General features: G+C 43.5%; 6 protein-coding genes across 6 annotated transcripts; 5 read left to right on the top strand and 1 right to left on the bottom strand.

Moving 5' to 3' along the window:
* Positions 1–26: 26 nt before the first annotated feature.
* On the top strand, positions 27–1,205 carry CTRU02_208889 (Ribosomal RNA small subunit methyltransferase NEP1; the record flags this gene model as incomplete). The annotated part of the gene is made up of 3 exons (XM_036726162.1): positions 27–66; positions 367–695; positions 729–1,205. The coding sequence occupies 3 exons, from the start codon at positions 27–29 to the stop codon at positions 1,203–1,205; spliced, it is 846 nt and encodes a 281-aa protein (XP_036582355.1).
* Positions 1,206–4,043: 2,838 nt separating this feature from the next.
* CTRU02_208888 (cystathionine gamma-synthase protein) lies at positions 4,044–5,750 on the top strand (the record flags this gene model as incomplete). The annotated part of the gene is made up of 1 exon (XM_036726163.1): positions 4,044–5,750. The coding sequence occupies one exon, from the start codon at positions 4,044–4,046 to the stop codon at positions 5,748–5,750; it is 1,707 nt and encodes a 568-aa protein (XP_036582356.1).
* A 1,426-nt stretch (positions 5,751–7,176) lies between these two features.
* CTRU02_208886 (cystathionine gamma-synthase) lies at positions 7,177–8,850 on the top strand (the record flags this gene model as incomplete). Its single annotated transcript, XM_036726164.1, has 1 exon — positions 7,177–8,850. The coding sequence occupies one exon, from the start codon at positions 7,177–7,179 to the stop codon at positions 8,848–8,850; it is 1,674 nt and encodes a 557-aa protein (XP_036582357.1).
* Positions 8,851–9,079: 229 nt separating this feature from the next.
* Positions 9,080–10,931, bottom strand: CTRU02_208887 (ring-14 protein; the record flags this gene model as incomplete). Its single annotated transcript, XM_070205167.1, has 5 exons — positions 9,080–9,222; positions 9,298–9,597; positions 9,692–10,441; positions 10,523–10,690; positions 10,889–10,931. 5 exons carry the CDS (start codon positions 10,929–10,931, stop codon positions 9,080–9,082), a joined length of 1,404 nt encoding a protein of 467 aa, XP_070061242.1.
* Positions 10,932–12,472: 1,541 nt separating this feature from the next.
* CTRU02_208885 (mutator-like element) lies at positions 12,473–13,423 on the top strand (the record flags this gene model as incomplete). The annotated part of the gene is made up of 2 exons (XM_036726166.1): positions 12,473–13,101; positions 13,159–13,423. 2 exons carry the CDS (start codon positions 12,473–12,475, stop codon positions 13,421–13,423), a joined length of 894 nt encoding a protein of 297 aa, XP_036582359.1.
* Positions 13,424–13,969: 546 nt separating this feature from the next.
* On the top strand, positions 13,970–15,022 carry CTRU02_208884 (mutator-like element; the record flags this gene model as incomplete). Its single annotated transcript, XM_036726167.1, has 1 exon — positions 13,970–15,022. The coding sequence occupies one exon, from the start codon at positions 13,970–13,972 to the stop codon at positions 15,020–15,022; it is 1,053 nt and encodes a 350-aa protein (XP_036582360.1).
* Positions 15,023–18,525: the final 3,503 nt, after the last annotated feature.

The raw sequence follows: 18,525 nt of genomic DNA, 5'->3' as shown, positions 1-18,525 counted from the left end.
TAGACTATCGTGTCTCTTGCCCGAAAATGTCTTCACCAGAGGCCCGTGCTGGAGTAAAGCGACCCCGTAAGTATAAAAGCCTTCGCAGTTCACTTTAACTAAACAAGTTTTGTCCGCTCGCGCCTTTCTCTTTCCTCTCCCCTTCTTTCCCGCCTTACATCCCAATACTTGCATGTTGCCGCAGTCGGCTTATGAAAGACGCCAAAAGCCTTCTTTCGTCGCTAGTATTAAAACCCGAGCAGCAAACCTGTTTTCCTACCCATCTTATGCTGAGTTTTCTATGCGGTCAAGGCTGCCCAGTATTTGAGGGCATGGCCACAGCTCTCTTGCCGTAGGACGCGTCTACTGACACCGCTATCACTACAGGCACCCAGTCTCTTCCACCCCCGGCTCTTCCTCAGCTAGTTGCTGAACAACACACCCCAATCCCCCCCACCGACAAGGACACCCAGCGACTTATCGTTGTTCTGTCTAATGCTAGTCTTGAGACGTACAAAGCCTCTCACGGCGGTACCGGCCGCAATGGGGTTCAGCGGGAAGAGAAATATTCGCTACTCAACAGCGACGAGCACATTGGGGTCATGCGCAAGATGAACCGCGACATTAGTGATGCTCGTCCCGACATCACTCACCAGGTTGGATACTACCAATACACTATTTTGCATTTCAAGCGCTTCAACACGCTTTCGCGTCGTGTCTGCATCCAACATGCTGACTATACTGACTAGTGCCTCCTTACTCTACTCGACTCGCCCATCAACAAGGCGGGCAAGCTCCAGATCTATATCCACACTGCTAAGGGTGTTTTGATTGAGGTGTCTCCCTCGGTTCGCATTCCGCGAACCTTTAAGCGTTTCGCAGGATTGATGGTTCAGTTGCTGCATCGCTTGTCTATCCGCTCAACCAACTCGCAGGAAAAACTCCTACGTGTCATTCAGAATCCTATCACCGATCACCTGCCCCCTAACTGCCGCAAGGTTACGCTTAGCTTCGAGGCTCCCCTTGTGAAGGTGAGAGACTACATTGACACTTTGGGACCCAAAGAGAGCGTCTGCGTCTTTGTTGGTGCCATGGCTAAGGGTGCCGATACCTTCGCCGACGGCTTTGTGGACGAAAAGATTTCCATAAGCAATTACAGTTTGTCTGCTAGTGTTGCTTGCAGCAAGTTTTGTCATGCTGCCGAAGACTCCTGGGATATTCAGTAGAAGTCAGCTTGGCATTGCAATGACAGATCTAACGTTGGTTCTTTTTTTTGCATTAAGCCATGGCAATGAGCGCACCGGGTGACCGACGCAAGTGGCGGTTCCCTGGCTATAAGATCTGCAGTCATGCCTGCAACAGTGCAACGGAAAGCTAGGGGTACAGCTGAAAGGTTGCGACACAACATCGTATTTGACGGCTGTGGCCTCGGAAACTTGGCTCGTCGGTTTCTCTTGTTATGTTTGCCTCCGACGCATTCTCAAGTGCGATACAATTCATCAGCCATGTTCGTTATACGACCCTTGCCGTCATCGTCGACATTAGAAGGCTCCGAAGCGGACGGCAAGTGTCGAGGCAAAGAAGCATCGCCAATGTTATCAAGGAAAGTTGGCAGCCTGGGGAGGTTAACTGAAGATTTGAAGGGATTATTGGAGAGAACGCTGTGGCAATCATGCACTGTGAAGGCAGACGGGGGCTTTGGTAGTGTAAGTATTGGCGGATTCTATAAGTCTATCGCAAGCCTTGATAGCCCTAGAATAATCAGACTGCATCATTGGGCTTTGATGACCTGCACCAAAACGATCGTGACTTAGGCAGTGATGTTGGCTGAACGACTTGGTCAACCAAGGGAAGAGAACGTGTTTGGTTGGAAAAGATTGGACTGTTGAATCCAGAGGTCGGGCACAAGGCAAGGGCATGTGCCTGACGATACTAAGCGATACTGTGGAGTGAGGTGGACCAAGTGAAGGAGCGTGCAAGCTGACCCGTTGAAGCAGTGACCATGTCGGGTGGAATGGATTTTTCAGCTGCATCGAAATGGCTATCGTCAGTCCATGGTGCCTAAGCGGAAGAAGGTGATTGTAACAGTCAGCGACGAGGTTGAGTGGTGTACTTGTGTTTCACGGCCAATTCTTACGTTACAGCGGAGTGCAGTAAAAGGATAGACGTGCTTATTTCGGTATGCGTGGTGCATGGTGCATGGTGCATGTAAAGAAAACTGTTAAGTACCACTAGGTCACCTCATTGTGCTCGTATCTCGCAGGTGCTGCTATATCGTGATGATCACGACCAAGATGGCGACAGCGATGCCTGTTGTTCATTTAGGGAATGAACCCGACTGGTTAAAAAATAAGCCATGTCATCCGTTATGGCATGCGGATTTCTCTTGTTCAGTGACGCGTTCATGGTGGCGGTGAGTGATTCCGAGATAAGATAGGACAAATAAACATACGGATGGATGGGAGGTTGGGCAGCGAACAACGAGAGCGTTCTTTTCGTCGTGGAAAAGCAATACGACCCAGTGGTGACAGAGACAAGTCCAGGGCTGGAATTTACAAGACTCGTCACTAGAGTCTACCTTCAGTCGGACGCATCAGGTTCCCTTGCCATGGTTGGATTCGAGTTCTGCAGCGTGACTTGGGGAAAAAGAGGTTACGGTGAGTTGCAGAAACAGTAACAAATACAGAGCCAACGAAGATCGAGTAACCTTAGGCACCGAGTTTGGCTGCTCTCTGTGTAATAATAGAAAGAGGTACTCAATACGGTACACCAAAGGAGCGTCGATATCCTAAAGTTTGACTGAGGGTCCCAGACATTCTGGGGCGGTAGGCTCGGAAGAGGACGGGCACAGCACTGAGGAGGGTGATAGTAGGTACAAGCTATGCATCTAGGTCTCTGGATCGGGGCCACGCAGATGCAGGTGTCAGCCAGGGCAGCCAGTCAACAGCCACAGGGCGCAACTAGCGGCGTCGCAATTTTTCACCCTTGGACTGGAATATCCGGGATGTCGCGTTGGGCTGCCATCAAAAAGCTGTGGTTTTTTCCTTATTGGACATGCGCCTTTCCAACTGGAATTGTGACGTGGATGGCAACGGGGCGGCGGGGCCGGGGAGCCAAAGGACAGCCAGCCACGAGGAGACACGATTCATCCTCCTGTTGTCTGGGAAAAGGCTCACCAACGTGATTCTCTACCCCTTTTGCACTCTCGGGGATGAGATGGTGGCCCCAGAGTCCTTGATGGCCTCTGGCCGCATGTAGCTGATGAAGTGGCCCGCATCTACAAGTTCTTTAGTAGCTGTGCTGTAACACACCATCCATTTCCACCTTACGCTGTAGCGGCATGGGACGCATGCTGCGCTGTATTGGGCAGAAACAGGCCAGGTTGTAGTCCTGAACTAGAATGACGGGCCAAACTTCAAAAACGGACGACCAATGCCCAATACATGCGGTTTGGGTTCCACGACAGGAACGGGCATCAGGGAATTCCAAGGTTGCTACGATCAAGTTAGCTTGGCAGAAACGGGCAGAAAGCCACCAAAGCATAGTATGTAGCTGAGTCTTGCCAGCTAATGGGTATGCTCCTATTGCCATTAGTAAGGTGTTTTGCCTCACACGAGAGACGATGTCTGGCCGGATTACAACACCTCACCTACCTCAAAACAACCGATACTCTGCCCAGCAACCACTTGTGCTGCTATCTTAACCCCTCTTTGCCTCTCCTGACAGTATATGTCCCCCATCTCGACATCTCCACTTTGGCTCAACAAGCCAGTACGAAGCTACATCTCGCCTTGTCGATAACAACCACTATAACCAAGCTCTTACCATCTTGAGCATTATTGCCTCGCCTCTGCAACCATCAACACTACTGTATTTCTGTGAACCGTGTTGAACAGTTACCCTTGCCCCAGCTTGAACAAGCTGCCAATTCTAATTCAATTCAGCCTGAGATCGTACTGTTTGAAGAGGCACAGCACCAAACAGTCTGTTGCCTACCTACGACCGCTTACGTCGCTTTATTCAGCTGGCCTGTTCCCTCTGGCTTCTTGCATTCAAACGCCCAAATGACTCCTTATTTCGACGTCTCCCACCTCCCTTCCTCGGCCTCTTTTTACTCGGCTATCCTCCAACCTCTCGGCATCCACTATATATCCACAAACACGCTGACCGCCAACGACGACAAAGACCCCAACACTGCCAACAACACCGCCAGAAGCCTTTCAACCGTCACATATGGTACATCGTCTCCGCCCACCCCCGTCTTCCAAATTCGCGAGGCCCGCAATTCCCTCGAACCCCTAAAGCTGTCTCGCGTTGTCTTCTCTGCCCCATCCCCCACTGCTGTCACCGACTTCCACTTCTTTGCCCTGCGCGCCAACCCTGCTCCTCTAGCCGTTCCCCGCCCCACCGCCATCACTCAATGTGGCGATATCCACCGAGCCGCTGTCACCGACATGGACGGTAACACGATGGAAGTTGTATATCAACCCCCTCCTAACTACCCTCCTTCCCACGCTGGTTCTACTGTTCGAAGGACACAATCAACCCACGAGGAAGTCAGTCGTATCCTCAACTGGAACCACGACGTTGCAACCTCTGAATCGTCCCCCTCTACCCTCGCCCTTGCCATGGCCTCCCGAACCGGCCAGCTCCCTGGCAATGAGCCTTATACGATACTGCGCCGCAGTGTTACTACCTCCATAATCGAATCGCATTCTACCAATAATGACCTCGACTCTGCTCCTATCCCCAGCCCGGCAGCTGCCCCAAATTCGAGCAGCGGGTTGCAAACCAGCACCGTTGTGGGAAGTCTGCTAGGCGCTGCTGTCGGTGCCGCCGCCGGTGCCGCCCTAACGTACGGTATGATGCGGAAGGAACGTGCGCCTGCGCCGCTCCACGAGTTTGATGGTACCAACCCCGCTCCGCCTTTCCAGCGCCGCGCCACCTTCCCCGATCAATATCAGAACCCGCAGGCCACACCTGGACGCTACGTCGAGGTTGAGAGGACTGTCGAAAAGATCCGATACCCTGAGGCATATCCGACTCTTCCTGACAATGGTCCTGCTCCTGAGTATATGGCCAAGTACAGCCAGGTTGGCTCCCAGACTCGTGAGGTCGACGTGTACGATGACACTAGGAGTCATCATTCATCTCGCTATCAACTCGAAAGGGGTAGCAGCGTTCACTCACGGAGCCAGGCGGCCGTTCCCAGAGCTGCACCGCTCATGATCACCGATTATGAACATCGGAGCAACGTTGGCTCAAGAATTAGCATAGCTGGCAAGTCGGCAGTGCCTCGCTCAGTTACCCAGGATTTCGATGAGACCAGAACCTATGTTTCGGCTCGAAGCGCTAAGTCACAGTCAACCATTCGTCCGCCTCCACCTACTACCCAGACAGAATTAGGCGCCAGGAGTAAGGCTCCCAGTGTGGTTCCGAGCAGGGCACCGACGAACGCGCCGAGCAGGGCCCCCACTGTCGCCCCGAGCCGGGCTCCCACCAAGGCGCCCAGTCATGCACCGACTTACGTTCCCAGTAAGGCGCCCAGCAAAACTCACACGGCCATCAGAGTGCCCAATTCCAACCCTGTTTTCGCTTATCCGCCGGCCACACGAGCACCGACTTATATATCAGCGCGCAACGTTGCTGCGCCTAAAAGCGGCATTGGGAGTAGTAGTCGTGCCGATTGGGAAGAAGATGCCATCAGTGTAGCGCCAAGTGATAGCATTAGCTGCATTGGCAGTAAGACGAGCAGGCGCCATTATCACTAAGCAGCCAGAAAGTTTGTCTTGTGTGTGTCTTTACCAGCTTGATTGGCACGATTTGGTCGGCTTCTATACACAACTAACAGGTGACTCGGCCAACAGTACGAGGATGGAAGCTGTGAGAGAACGCACTAAATACACATACTTTTGCGCAGTCACAGTCGTGGGCTGCGACGGGAATGACGAGGTTGCATAGTTGCGTTACTTAGTATTTTTACGCTGAGTAAGGCCAGGGCGAATACATGACGAACTTTCCTCTGTTGATTTATTCGTTCACTCGATGAAGAATGATAGCGGCACGTGTTCCTGTAAAGGAAACTTGGGAGGCTGGGTTGCAAATCTTATTTGAATGGATGGTATTTCTGTCGGAAATGCGGAGCCTGTCGTTGGGCTGGTGGTTTTCCCACCAAGCTCAGAAAACAATGGCATGAGTTGGTTCTCAATACTTGGTTGCAGTCAAATTTCAACTTCGACATACATGTATTTGAAAGCAAACCGTCAATTCACATTCTCGTGGCGATTACCCAATATGGATTGAACATATTTAGTGCATAAGTATTGTAGATGACTCAGTCGCCGTAGGCAGACGGGTAGAGCTAGAGCCCATATCGTGTTCCGCACACACAAAACGTTCATCCTTCCTCCGGTTCTCGGCGTCCCGCACCTACTAGTGGTGAGGCCAACTGTGTGGCCAAATGGGACTGCAATGCCTTGGGCTCCACTAAGGTAGCCATTTAGGAGTCTTTAATTCGCCCAGTTTGAGTCAAGTGCTGACATACTGGATGGATGAATTTGCAATTTAGCCTTGCCTACAGCTCGTTGCTTCGCAATTTGAGCACTGACATTTGCCGTTCAGTGTCCCTCCCACGTTCAATCCGTCACGTCCGCCGTTTTTGTTCGCTTGGTTAGCACACCTTTCCTTGCTGTTGTCCGTCTCGGGCGGGGATATTTTTTTCATCGGTCCGTTTGCCTCGACCAACCTTGACTCATCCCATCAAACAGTGGTCAACTTTCTTGGTACCCAGAGTACAGCCGGCTCTGCCAACTTAGTGAGTTGCTCTCTCGTTCATCCGCTGAATGGTTTAATGCGGTGCATCATCGTGTTCTGACCAGCTAAAGTTTGGTTTAAGGATAGACGGACAATAACTATTAAAGAACATGCCTGTCTTTGAGCTGGGCCAATCCATCCCTCCCGACACTGCTCACGTATGTATTTTTATGCCATTTCTTGCTTTTCCATACCGGCTAGCCTTCCCTTCTCTGATATCCTGATTAACATATATTTCAGGCAGTAAGCGTTCAGCTACCGACATGGCAGGCAAATGTTGGGTACGAGGAGGGCCAGTCATGGGTTGTGAGTAAAATGACAACTGGGTATCCCAGGTGAGCGGTGCTGCGAAGCCCATCTACTTCTTATTCAATCCCTAAAGCTATGCTCATCACCATTTGTAGGTTCTTCATTCATAAGAGCATTGTCGCCCTTGCTGAAGATGTTGCATCCCAATATGCCCGTCCTGGTCAACAGACTATGCTGTTTCCTACTCCCCGCGCGGCCAGACGCTGCTTAGAGTTCATTCAGAAGAACGCCGGCACATCCAGAGCGTCTGACATCGCAGTCATTGACTTCGGGTTGAACACGTCCCAGGACATTTCGCCCCTATTACGCTCTTTGGCACCCGCTTTTTCGGCTGTCGTGTATGCTCAAGAAGTTTTTCCTATTGCGAAGCAATATTGGCAGCATACCGGCGATGGAATATCGAGTCGGCGGGCTGAGTTTTGCCATGGCCTACTCAAAGAGGGGCTCATGGCCCCCATCGAAAGACCTCACTCCCCCGTGGGTAAGGCATGTCGTGGTCCCAGGAGATACCATCGCCCATCTTCCATTGACGACACCAAGTCCGCTAACCTCCACCCGTCTAAGTCGGGCCTTCGGACTACTTTTGATACCCAAGAGAGTCTACGCTTCCTGGAAGAGCGTTTTGGGCGCAACCTCGATCTTTCTCTTGTCGAACGTGCAAGGTCGGCCATCAAACGCAGAATTGCCGGTGCCTTGGCTGCCGACTTGGAGACGAGCATTAACTCGTTGCCTCCCTTAAGCACCAACACTAGAGGCCAGGAAGACCTACAGGAAAGTGACGTATACCTCTTCCCCTGTGGTATGAATGCCATTTTCAATGCCCACCGGGCCATGGTTCTTGCTAGGGGCGACATGAAGTCGATCAATTTTGGTTTCCCTTACGTCGACACACTTAAGATTCTGCAAAAGTTTGGCCCAGGCTGTGTATTTTACGGCCACGCGTCAGAGGCGGACTTGGATGACCTTGAACAGCGCCTAGAGAACGGCGAGCGGTTTTTAGCACTATTTTGCGAGTTCCCCGGCAATCCGCTTCTGACCTGCCCTAACTTAGCCCGCATCCGCTGCCTGGCAGATAAATACGACTTTGGTGTGGTTGTGGACGAAACTATTGGCAGCTTCGTCAATGTCGACGTGCTGCAATTCGCGGACATCGTCGTTAGTAGTCTAACCAAGATATTTTCGGGAGATTGCAACGTCATGGGCGGTAGCGCGATTCTGAATCCCAGTGGAAAGTATTATCAAGCCCTGAAGAATGCATGGACCCAGGATTTGGAGGATACATACTGGCCAGAGGACGTTGTGTTCATGGAGCGAAACAGTCGAGATTTTAGGTCCCGCGTCGAGCGCATCAACACGAACTCCGAGGCCATCTGTGACATCCTCTCCGGTCATCCGCTGGTCAAAAAGGTTTACTATCCCAAAGTTAACCCAACAAGGTCCAATTACGACCTTTGCAAGCTACCCGGTGCTGGCTATGGCGGGTTGCTGTCGGTCACATTTCACGAAAAGGCTCACGCTATAGCCTTCTTCGACGCCATTGAAACGGCCAAGGGTCCAAGTCTAGGCACCAACTTTACTTTGACATCGCCTTACGTACTGCTGGCGCACTACCAGGAGCTAGACTGGGCAGCCGGCTTGGGTGTTGATCCTGATCTCATTAGAGTCAGCGTCGGCTTAGAGGAGACGGAAGAGTTGCGTGAGGTCTTCAGCCATGCCCTCGAGGCGGCCGAAACTCAAATTGTAGCTTGAGTGTGGATAGCTTAGACTAGTCTGCTCGGTCTTTTTTACCGGAGCAATATCAAGTGGAAACACCATATCTTCCGTGATTTCTATGACTTTTGATGGCAGCGAAGAAGGTTGATGTTCAAGGGTTAATGCTGAGCGTTTGTGTTGTAATTAACAAGGGTATCTCTGGGGTAATCTATATAACATTGAAAGAGAGGGAAACAAAATTCGCCGCACTCCTTATCTGTCACTTCTACATGACAGAACACTCGGAATGGACGTACTCAGGTCCGTAGTCCTCGATACCCCGCTCGATTTCATTGGCCCGTTGCTTCTCTTTGGCCTCCTTGGGAAAGTATTTTCTCATATACCTTTCCAACTGAATATCAAGATTATCTAAAATCATTGTTAGAAGAAATAGCTCGGATGCAACATATTGTTGTATTCGCATGAGAACTACGTGACACCTACCTGCAGAGGCTTTCATGACTGTATCAGCCCTGCATAAGGGGCAATGCTTCTCATTTCGGCGCTGAATTTTGACAATGCATCGAATACAGAAGACATGTTGACAAGCCAATCGAACCGGACGATAGGCGATAGCGAAGCAAATTGGGCACAAATAGTCACTGATTTGTGGCACAACGGAAACCAAATCGGTGGACATCTGGGCACAAATATCTTTGGCCACGGAGCCGGCTAGCAACTTTTCGGAATGAACCTGCATGGGAAATGATTTCGAAACTCCTAGACAAGTCCGCTTGTCGAACTCTGGCTTCTTGTCAGTACCGGGTTTTTTGATCTGCTTGTCGACGCCTCATGACAAGCAACAGAGGCAGAGTTTGGATAATGTAAAGCTACTGACTCTTTAATATCTTGTAAATGGCCATCTGGTTGATTTCTTGAAACTGTAGGTTTTTAAGCAAAACAGCATTGAGACGCAAAAAGCGAACAAGGGCCTCGCGGCTCTCGGCGATCTTGAATGCCTTGGCTAAGTTCCGTTTTGTAATTTCCTCCTGAAACCACTGTAACTGCTTTGCAGCAGTCTGGCTGGTACGCGACCCATGGTCTTGTTCATTAGTGGAGAAAAAGACTTGGGCGTCAAGGTACAGTTCGAAGATGGCCCGCCACCTTGCAAGGTCGCTCTTAGAAAGCCGGCTTGGTTTTGTGAGGTGGGACACATCTTGACGCAGGGCAATAATTTCGGTTACCATGGCTTTTTCTTCCTCGGCCTGGAGGGCGTCGAGGTTATTCACATCGCTCTGGAGTATATCAAAAAACTCGCTGTCAAAGACAAGAGGTACCTCGATACGCTCATATAGCTCCACGGATACCGCCTGGTCCTGGGCAGACCATTTTGCCTCTAGAGCAGCAAGCGTTTCGTTGGAAGGAGGTGAAGGAACCCACGCGGTCTCACGGGATGAAGGTGCCCTAAGGATTTGCTCCTCTTCCCGATCTAGATCAATGTCTGCCTCCGAACTGGAGGATTGAAGGGCGGCGATCCGCTCGAGAAGTGAGCGTGATGCTGGTGTTAGCGATGCATCAATAGGATTGCCATCGCACATGTGAACCAGGACTGTTAACTTAGGCCTGAGCAGCTTGGAGTTGCCTGCGGCTGTAATGAAGTAAAGATTGGCGTCAGCCCAAGCCCGGCATGAACACACAATGTGGCCCGTTGAAAGGAAGAGAAGTTTACCATTTAGGCGGTATTTGGCGGCCAATGGTGAATCAGCAGCGGGATCCAGAAGCTGACGCAGAGTCTCAGGATCAAGTCCCAGATCATTCAGTTCGCGAGCAACGCGCTTCAGAACCTTTTTTAGTTGACCATATGGGACAGCGCGGTCAACCCAGTGAGGTGGGAAGTCTGCCCGGGAGTAACCAGAGATAAAAGTCAGCAAAATCTTTGCTATTACTGGATTGCATGATAGAGGTGACAAATTCTTTGTTTCGATGCGTCATCTTGTCTCTTCTAGACCGATATGATGAGACGAACGATAAGGTTGTGGCAGGTATGTGAATTTGATGAAGGCAGGGGTAGTGATATGAGAAGAAAGACACATACCTTCGCGCCTAAGCGTCTCCTTAAAATCATGGGCAAATTTCATGGCTTATTGACTCATCAGTGCAACACAAGACGGCTGAATTTTTGGGCAAGGGTTGCAGGCATGGCTTTCCACGTTAAGTAACTGAGCAGTTGTCTTATGGTATTGGGAAGGGGCTACAGAGGGAGAAGTGGCAAAGGGTCAGCGGCGATGTTTGCGCTATATAATTATCAAATAAGCACGTAACAAGTTCGATTTTTTTCCCCCTCTCATTTGGCTTGCTGCTAGCCAGGCAGGGACATGGGTTTACATAGGGTATGGTAAGTCACACATCTGTCCTAGTAAGTACATCGACCGAAACTGGCAAAGCCTGTAAATGTCCCTGAGGGGCGCACGCCTTAGCTCCTTCCTCTCCAGACATTGGTCGATTTGGGTGCAGTGCAGTGCAACGTGACGTGAAATGGCGAAAGGCAATGGGTACAGTGTAGGCTTACCCTCCATCCGCTATTCAGTTAAGCGAATCAATCTAGTTACTACGAGTATACAGGGTTAAGTATAAGATAATAGTAATAATAATAATACTATAGTAAATTAATTTATAATCTTATATTAATAGTTAATATCTAGCTAGATACTATACTTACTATATATTAAATTATAAATAATTACTATATTAATTAATAAATTTACTTATAATCTTTAGCTATAGTATTATTAACTAATACTAATAATAAGAATAATATTAAGATAAAATAAAATAAAAGCTTTAAAGTAATTTTATAATAAGTTATTAAAAATAAATAAATAATTTAAAAAGATAAAATTTATTTAAATATTAAAAAAATTATTATATTATACTTATTAAGTTGCTATATATAATATATAATATAGTTAATATTAATATATAAAGTAAATATTAGTTTTAGGTTTTTATTTTAATAAACTTAAAAATTATTTTACTTAAAATATATCCTTTATTATTATTTAAATTAACTTTTATTAAAAACTCTAAAATAATAATATATATTTATATAATAAAAGTATAAAAGTTAAAAGAAAATTTACTTATATATTTTAATAAATAAAGTATATTATCTAAAAAAAATGGGAATTGATAGGGACGCATCACGAATTGATAGGGACGCATCATCCTTAGGGACGCATCACATTCTAAGGTTGTGATTGGCTCAAAATTTTATTGTTAGTGCATCCGAATTCTGCCATCATCTAATGAAGTATCTTTCTTATCTTCTTAGCCCATCCCTTCATAACTACGAAAGCGCATTAGACATATTCAATTTATTCTCCTTTACAACGTCAAGATGTCTACCTCTACAAGTCAATCAAGGCCCCAATCGCGTCGCCGACCCAGCAGCTCTAGTATATACAATCAATTGCCTTCTCCCAAGCGCCAACGCCGTGCTATCTCAGTTAGTAGTGATGCCACTATCAGTCAATTCTATGGGGCTGGCGATCGTGAGGGTCAACCTGACCTAATCTCTGAGATTCCACCTGAACAATTACAGCAAGATTCCGACACAAGCTACAACCCCCAGGGAGATGAATTATATCTTCTATGTTCCTTTCCAAAGGGGACAATACGTATGCAGCGTACAATTTTACCTGAACGTCAACCAAAAGAAAGCCAATTAGTATTACAACCTGAAAATCAACCCTTACAACCCACTTCAGATCAGTTCTCTACTGTTCTAAGCCTCATTCAAGAGGTTGTTGGGACAAACCGACGTCTTACGCGTGCTCTCCTCCAACAATGTGAACGCGTTCGTCGATATCGTGAGGCTTGGGGCTACTCACCACACCCTTCAGACATATCCTCAATCGGCGAGTCTCCTCCTCCTCCACCTTATTCACCTCCCCGACAAAGCCCAGAAGTGATAGCGATACCATCTTCTCCAAGTACTTTATTCCTTACTACAAGCGAAAGGTCGAAATCACCTACCCCCGAAACTATTCCAAACCCACCGATCCCTGGCGAACCAGAAGCAACAATTGAAACCCTCCTCGACCGAGTTAATAAATTTGCAAAAGAGCATGGATTTGGGATTGCAAAGTATAATAGATGCTATCGTAAAGGACGTATAATTCGCTATATACTTCGTTGCGATCGATTTGGGCTACCAAAGCGAGGTAGAGGTGCTAGCATCCGAGCCCGCGCATCTCGGAAGTGTGATTGCCAATGGCAAATTATTGCTGAAGCAATAGAGGAGGGGAAATGGCTTTTACGTCAGCATTCCAACCCAATACACAGCCAGCATAATCATATCCCTAGCTTAGCATCATCTGCACACCCAGCCTATAGGAGGTTGACTGAGCCTATTAAGGATGCAGTTAAGACTACTAGTCGGCGGGTTGGTATTCGGGCACGCGACGTAGGTGCTATTATTCAGGAGCAGTTTCCTGAATCTGTTTTCACCCAGCGGGATATCTATAATGCTAGAGCCCGAATCAATCGCGAAAAGCTTAATAGGTATACACCAACTGCAGCTCTAATCAAGCTTTTTGATGAGCGGGAGATCCCTTATATTGTGAAGTAGGCGGATGATGAGCCGAATCGGCTTGTTGGGCTTGTCTGGACGTTTCCATACTCTCTCCGGATGTGGAAGCGGTTCCCCGAGGTTATCAGCTTTAACAACACCTATAACACCAATCGCTTCAAGCTTCCACTCTTCCAAGCTACAGGGCAAACATGTCTTGGATCGGTATTCAATGCAGCATTTGGTCTCATCGATAATGAGAGACTAGAGGGGTTCTAGTTCTTATCGCAGAGTATCTTACAACTCATTAATCAGAACTCTATTCGCCAACCAGATGTTATTATCACCGACTACGACAGACAGATGAAGGCAGCTCTTAACGAATACTTTCCGAATGTGCAACAACAGCTTTGTATTCACCATATCAACTCAAACGTTATGCTTAAAGCCAAGCAGAAGTGGCTTCAGAGCTATTCTAGTAGTAGTGGGTCTGAAGAAGACGATCTAGCTCCACAACCAGTTACCGAACTTAGCGATGAGGACCATGCCTATATCCATACTTCAGTAGATAGGGCTACGCCACATAGCTACCGGGGGGTTCTTATAATGTGGAAGTTGGTTCTATTTGCTGAGACAGAGGATGCCTTTAGGAAAGCATGGGCAAACCTTTGCAAAGAGTTTAAGGACCAACGGCCTATTCTGAACTACCTGCATGGAATATATCTACCACTAAGGGAGCAGTGGGCACGTTATTCTATTCGCCAGTACCGAAACTTCGGCATCCGTGTAACCTCAGGGACGGAATCAAGCAACAACAACATCAAGGGCTATCTTCTTAATGGACTTAGCCACCTATATCACTTAGTTAATGTGATGCAGGATATGCTTAAGGATCAAGAGGTTCGCTTCAAGCAAGCTTGTGCACAGGATGAGATCCTCACAAGCCGTGAGTTTATAGGGAACAGATCTGAGTACCTTGGGGAGCTTCGAACAATACTCTCATCGCAGTGTCTTGGTTTGATTACGAAGCAATACCGTCTGGCAAAGAAGGCTCTACCAACAGGTAGAAATCCATTTCCAGCGCCTCTTAGAGACTGCACAGAGGACTGTACTGTCTCTATAGAGTATGGTATCCCATGCTGCCATAAGATCTACTCTAAACTTGTAGATGGGGTACAGTTTATGAAGGATGAGGTTCACCCACGATGGCGGCTGCGGGAGTCTTCTTCCCAGGATCCATATCGACGGATCCTTGATCCGAAGATTGCAGGAAACCTCCGTGGCAGACCTAAGAACTCAATGCAGCCAGTCCCATCATCCCTATCATTAAGGGATAGCACCCAATCAAGCAGCCAGCTAGCTAGACAATCACACAGCCAACTACAAAGTCAACAACCTAGCCAATTAGCAGCAGGGCGCAAGCGTGGCAGACCACCAGGAAGCCGTAATAGGACCACCTTAGCAAGGCTTACACAAGAGACAGCCAGTAGCCAGGCGCCAACCTCTTCCCAGCGGCAGACACGAAGCCAAGTAAGTACTCTTAGTACTGGCCGATCAACTGGCCTTCGTTCGAATGGAAGAAGATTACAGGCAAGCATCCGTAGGACGAGGAGTCAATGGGAACTACTTAGTAGTAGTGATGAGAGTCTCAAACGTTGAGGGTAGGGGGGGCATTCTTTATTATTATATAAGAGGAAATAGAAGTAGAAATCAATTGAGATTTATAAAAGCCGTTTCAGTTTAGTTTGATAAAACCCAATTCCTCCTTAGAAGGGAAGAAAAAGACCTACCATTTGAGATTTGCAAAAGCGGTCGTTTAGATGGTTTTGCAAATCTCAAATGGGAGGAATAGCCAAGAAACGTAGGCTAGTAGGGCGGGCCGGCTTTATGTCTATGAAACGGAGGCAGGCCTCTTATGGCTGTGAAAAGGTGGGGCGTTAGCAACGCTGGCCTCACCGCCTTCGCCGACTTGTACCTGTGGGTCACCAAAATTTCTAGCCAATCACAACCTTAGAATGTGATGCGTCCCTAAGGATGATGCGTCCCTATCAATTCGTGATGCGTCCCTATCAATTCCCTAAAAGAATTAATATTAAGGAGTTATTTTAATATTATATAGTATAATTATTAATATAATTAGATTATAAAGTAATTTTAATTAGGTTATTTAGTATTTTTAAAACCTAAGCTAGTAGTAAGTAAGTTAAAAATATAGGTAGTAATAGTATATAAAGCTTAATATTTAGTTATAAAACTATATAATTAAAGTTATATAGTATAAAGCTAAATACTTTAAAGCTTACTTAAATATTTACTTTTATTATTATAATATTATATACTTTATAAAAGGCTAGAAAGAAGTTTTTCTTTATAATATATATAATATATATTTATATTAGACTTTTAATTTCTTTATTATATACTTATTTTAAAGGACTAAAATACTTAATATTAAGAAGCTAAAGTTTATATAATAAGTAAGTATATAAAATATAATAATCTTATACTTTTTATAATATAGTTTAAAATTAATAAAATAATAGTTTTTATAATTATTAAAGATAAGGAAATAATAAATACTTTTTATATAACTTTTTATATAAAAATTAAATACTTTATCTATTTTAAGCTTTTTTTATTTATTATTTAACTATTTTCTATAAGTATAATTACCTAATTAGATAAGAAAAGGTTATTATATATCTAGGAGTTAAGGTAGACTTTACTTATAAAGATAATATATAGTAAGATAGTATAGCTATATAACTTAATACCTTAGATTATTATAACTTATTTTTAATTCCTTTATTAAGCTATTTTTAGCTTACTATATTAGTTTAAGGTTATAATAACTATTTTAAAAAAGATTCTATTTATTATAAATCTAGTCTTATTAAAGTTATAGATATTATTATTATATATTCTATATTTTATAATTATATTCTATATAAAGGAAAACTATATATAATACGCGTTTAGATCTTTATAAAAGACTTTTTAATAATTAATTCTTTAATTAAAACGCGTTTAGAGTTTAGGTTATTATTATATAAAGTTTAAAACTTAGTTTATTCCGATATATTATATATTATAATTATAAAAAAGCTAATTAGCTATTTCTTAAATACTACTTAATTATAATAGAAATAATTATATATCTAGATTAATAATATATTATATAATACTTTCTTCTTTATATAAGGTTAAATTTTTTTAAAATAGTTAGATATACTATTTTATAGTTTATCTATAATATTATTATTAAAAAGTTATTTAAGATACTTTATAGATAGATATAGCCTTTCATATGCTTAATTTTAGGTTAGATTAAAGCATATTTAGTATAAGAACTAGACTACTTTTATTTACTTTTTATACTATAGTTATTAGTAAAAAAAATAGAAAAAAAGATTAGAATTATAAAAATGTTAAAAAAGTAATCTATTTACTTATATAACTTGTTTACTTATAAACTATTATAGTTTTATAAAATAGTTAGTAGGGGTATATAATATTCTACGTACTAGCTATATCTATATAAGAGATACCCTCGATAGTATTATTATTAATAGGTTTAGTTAATAAAAAAACTAACTATTTATACTTATATTTATCGATTTATTATTATTTATTACCTTATAACTATTTATTTAACTTTTATATTATTCTATTAATATCTCTATTTTTATTACGGTTCCGACCTTTGCTTATTATAACTACGTACTAGTAGGAAGAATTATAATAAGTAGTAGTATAACTTAATCTCGATTAATTTTTTCTTTCGATTTGACTACGATATATCGCGGAGAATCTCGAAGGAAATACCTTATAAGTCTACTTATTTAAAATTATAACCTATACCTTAATATAGCTAACATAGACTTATATAATAAGTTACGTAAATAACCTAAGGTTAAATAATAGTTATTAAGAGATAGTAAGACGTCTCTTATGATATTAGGAGATATATCTTAATAATCTTAAAACAACGAGGATATCAAAGCTTTTTTAAATATATATAAGCGTTATAGCGTTTATTATATAGAATACTAATATTAACCGAATCGACGTTAGATATAACGATAAAGCCTAGACTTAAGCAATATAACTCGAAGATAGCTAGAGGTTAGAGAACTATGATTATAATAAGGTAGTAAATAGTATTACTAAGGTAATTATTTATACTAAAGAACTTCTAAACTTTTAAAGATAATTCGTAGAACTAAGCTTAGAAAAGTTAGATATCGTAAAGAATAAGTAACTTATAAGAAATAATAAAAATACTAAACTAGTATTAATTATACTATTAACATAGCTTTAATAATAAAAGTAGTAACCTCCTAAGGTACTACTTAAGTATAGTTAGTATAAAAGGATTTATAAAAACCTTTAAAAGTCGTAATTAGCAATATTAAATATAATTATAAGCTAACCTTAATAAACTTTTTAATAAGCAAGACTATTAAATTAATAATAATATACGAAACCGTTATAAGCTAAGATTATTTTTTAAAAATAGAAATATAAGTTATAAGAACCTTATTAAAAGGAACGTAATTTATAATAAACTAGACGTAAAACTTATAATAGCAATATATACCCCCTAGCTTAGGAAGATATCTCCCTCCTTAGGGGTAGATACTATACCTAATAGTAATAGGATTTCTAGCCTTCTAGACTTTACTACCTTTTTAATAGTAATAATAGTTTAAAGTAATATTACTAAATACGTTTATAAGACTATTAAGCATAGTATTGCTAAGATCGGAACTACTAAACCTAAGGAGGAGATTTATAGCTATAACGAACGTTTAATAGTAATATAGAGTTTTCTAACTAGACGCTGACTATAAGTTTAGTAGAAAACCTATATTCTACGATTAAGAGATATTATGCTATTAAGATATAGACTTATAGCTTTTATTAATTAAGGCTAAGATTATTAACCTTTATGCTTAGGACGAAGTCTTCCGAAAATAGCAAAGCCTATTTAGAAGCAAAGTATTTAGCTAGTAAGAATATTACCTTAGGTTTATAAAAAGGAACTAGTATAAAGCCTAAGGATAATATAGTTTATAAAGAAGACTAAAAGCTTGCTTTAAGCTAACTTAAATAGAAGTAATCTAGTAGGTAGTATTTAATAAGTTTATTATAAAAAAGAT

This window comes from Colletotrichum truncatum (assembly GCF_014235925.2).
Source record: "Colletotrichum truncatum strain CMES1059 chromosome Unknown Contig_0005, whole genome shotgun sequence".
NCBI lineage: Eukaryota > Fungi > Ascomycota > Sordariomycetes > Glomerellales > Glomerellaceae > Colletotrichum > Colletotrichum truncatum.
The sequence above is the reverse complement of the archived record's forward strand: the minus strand, read 5'-3'. Positions and strand labels throughout refer to the sequence as shown.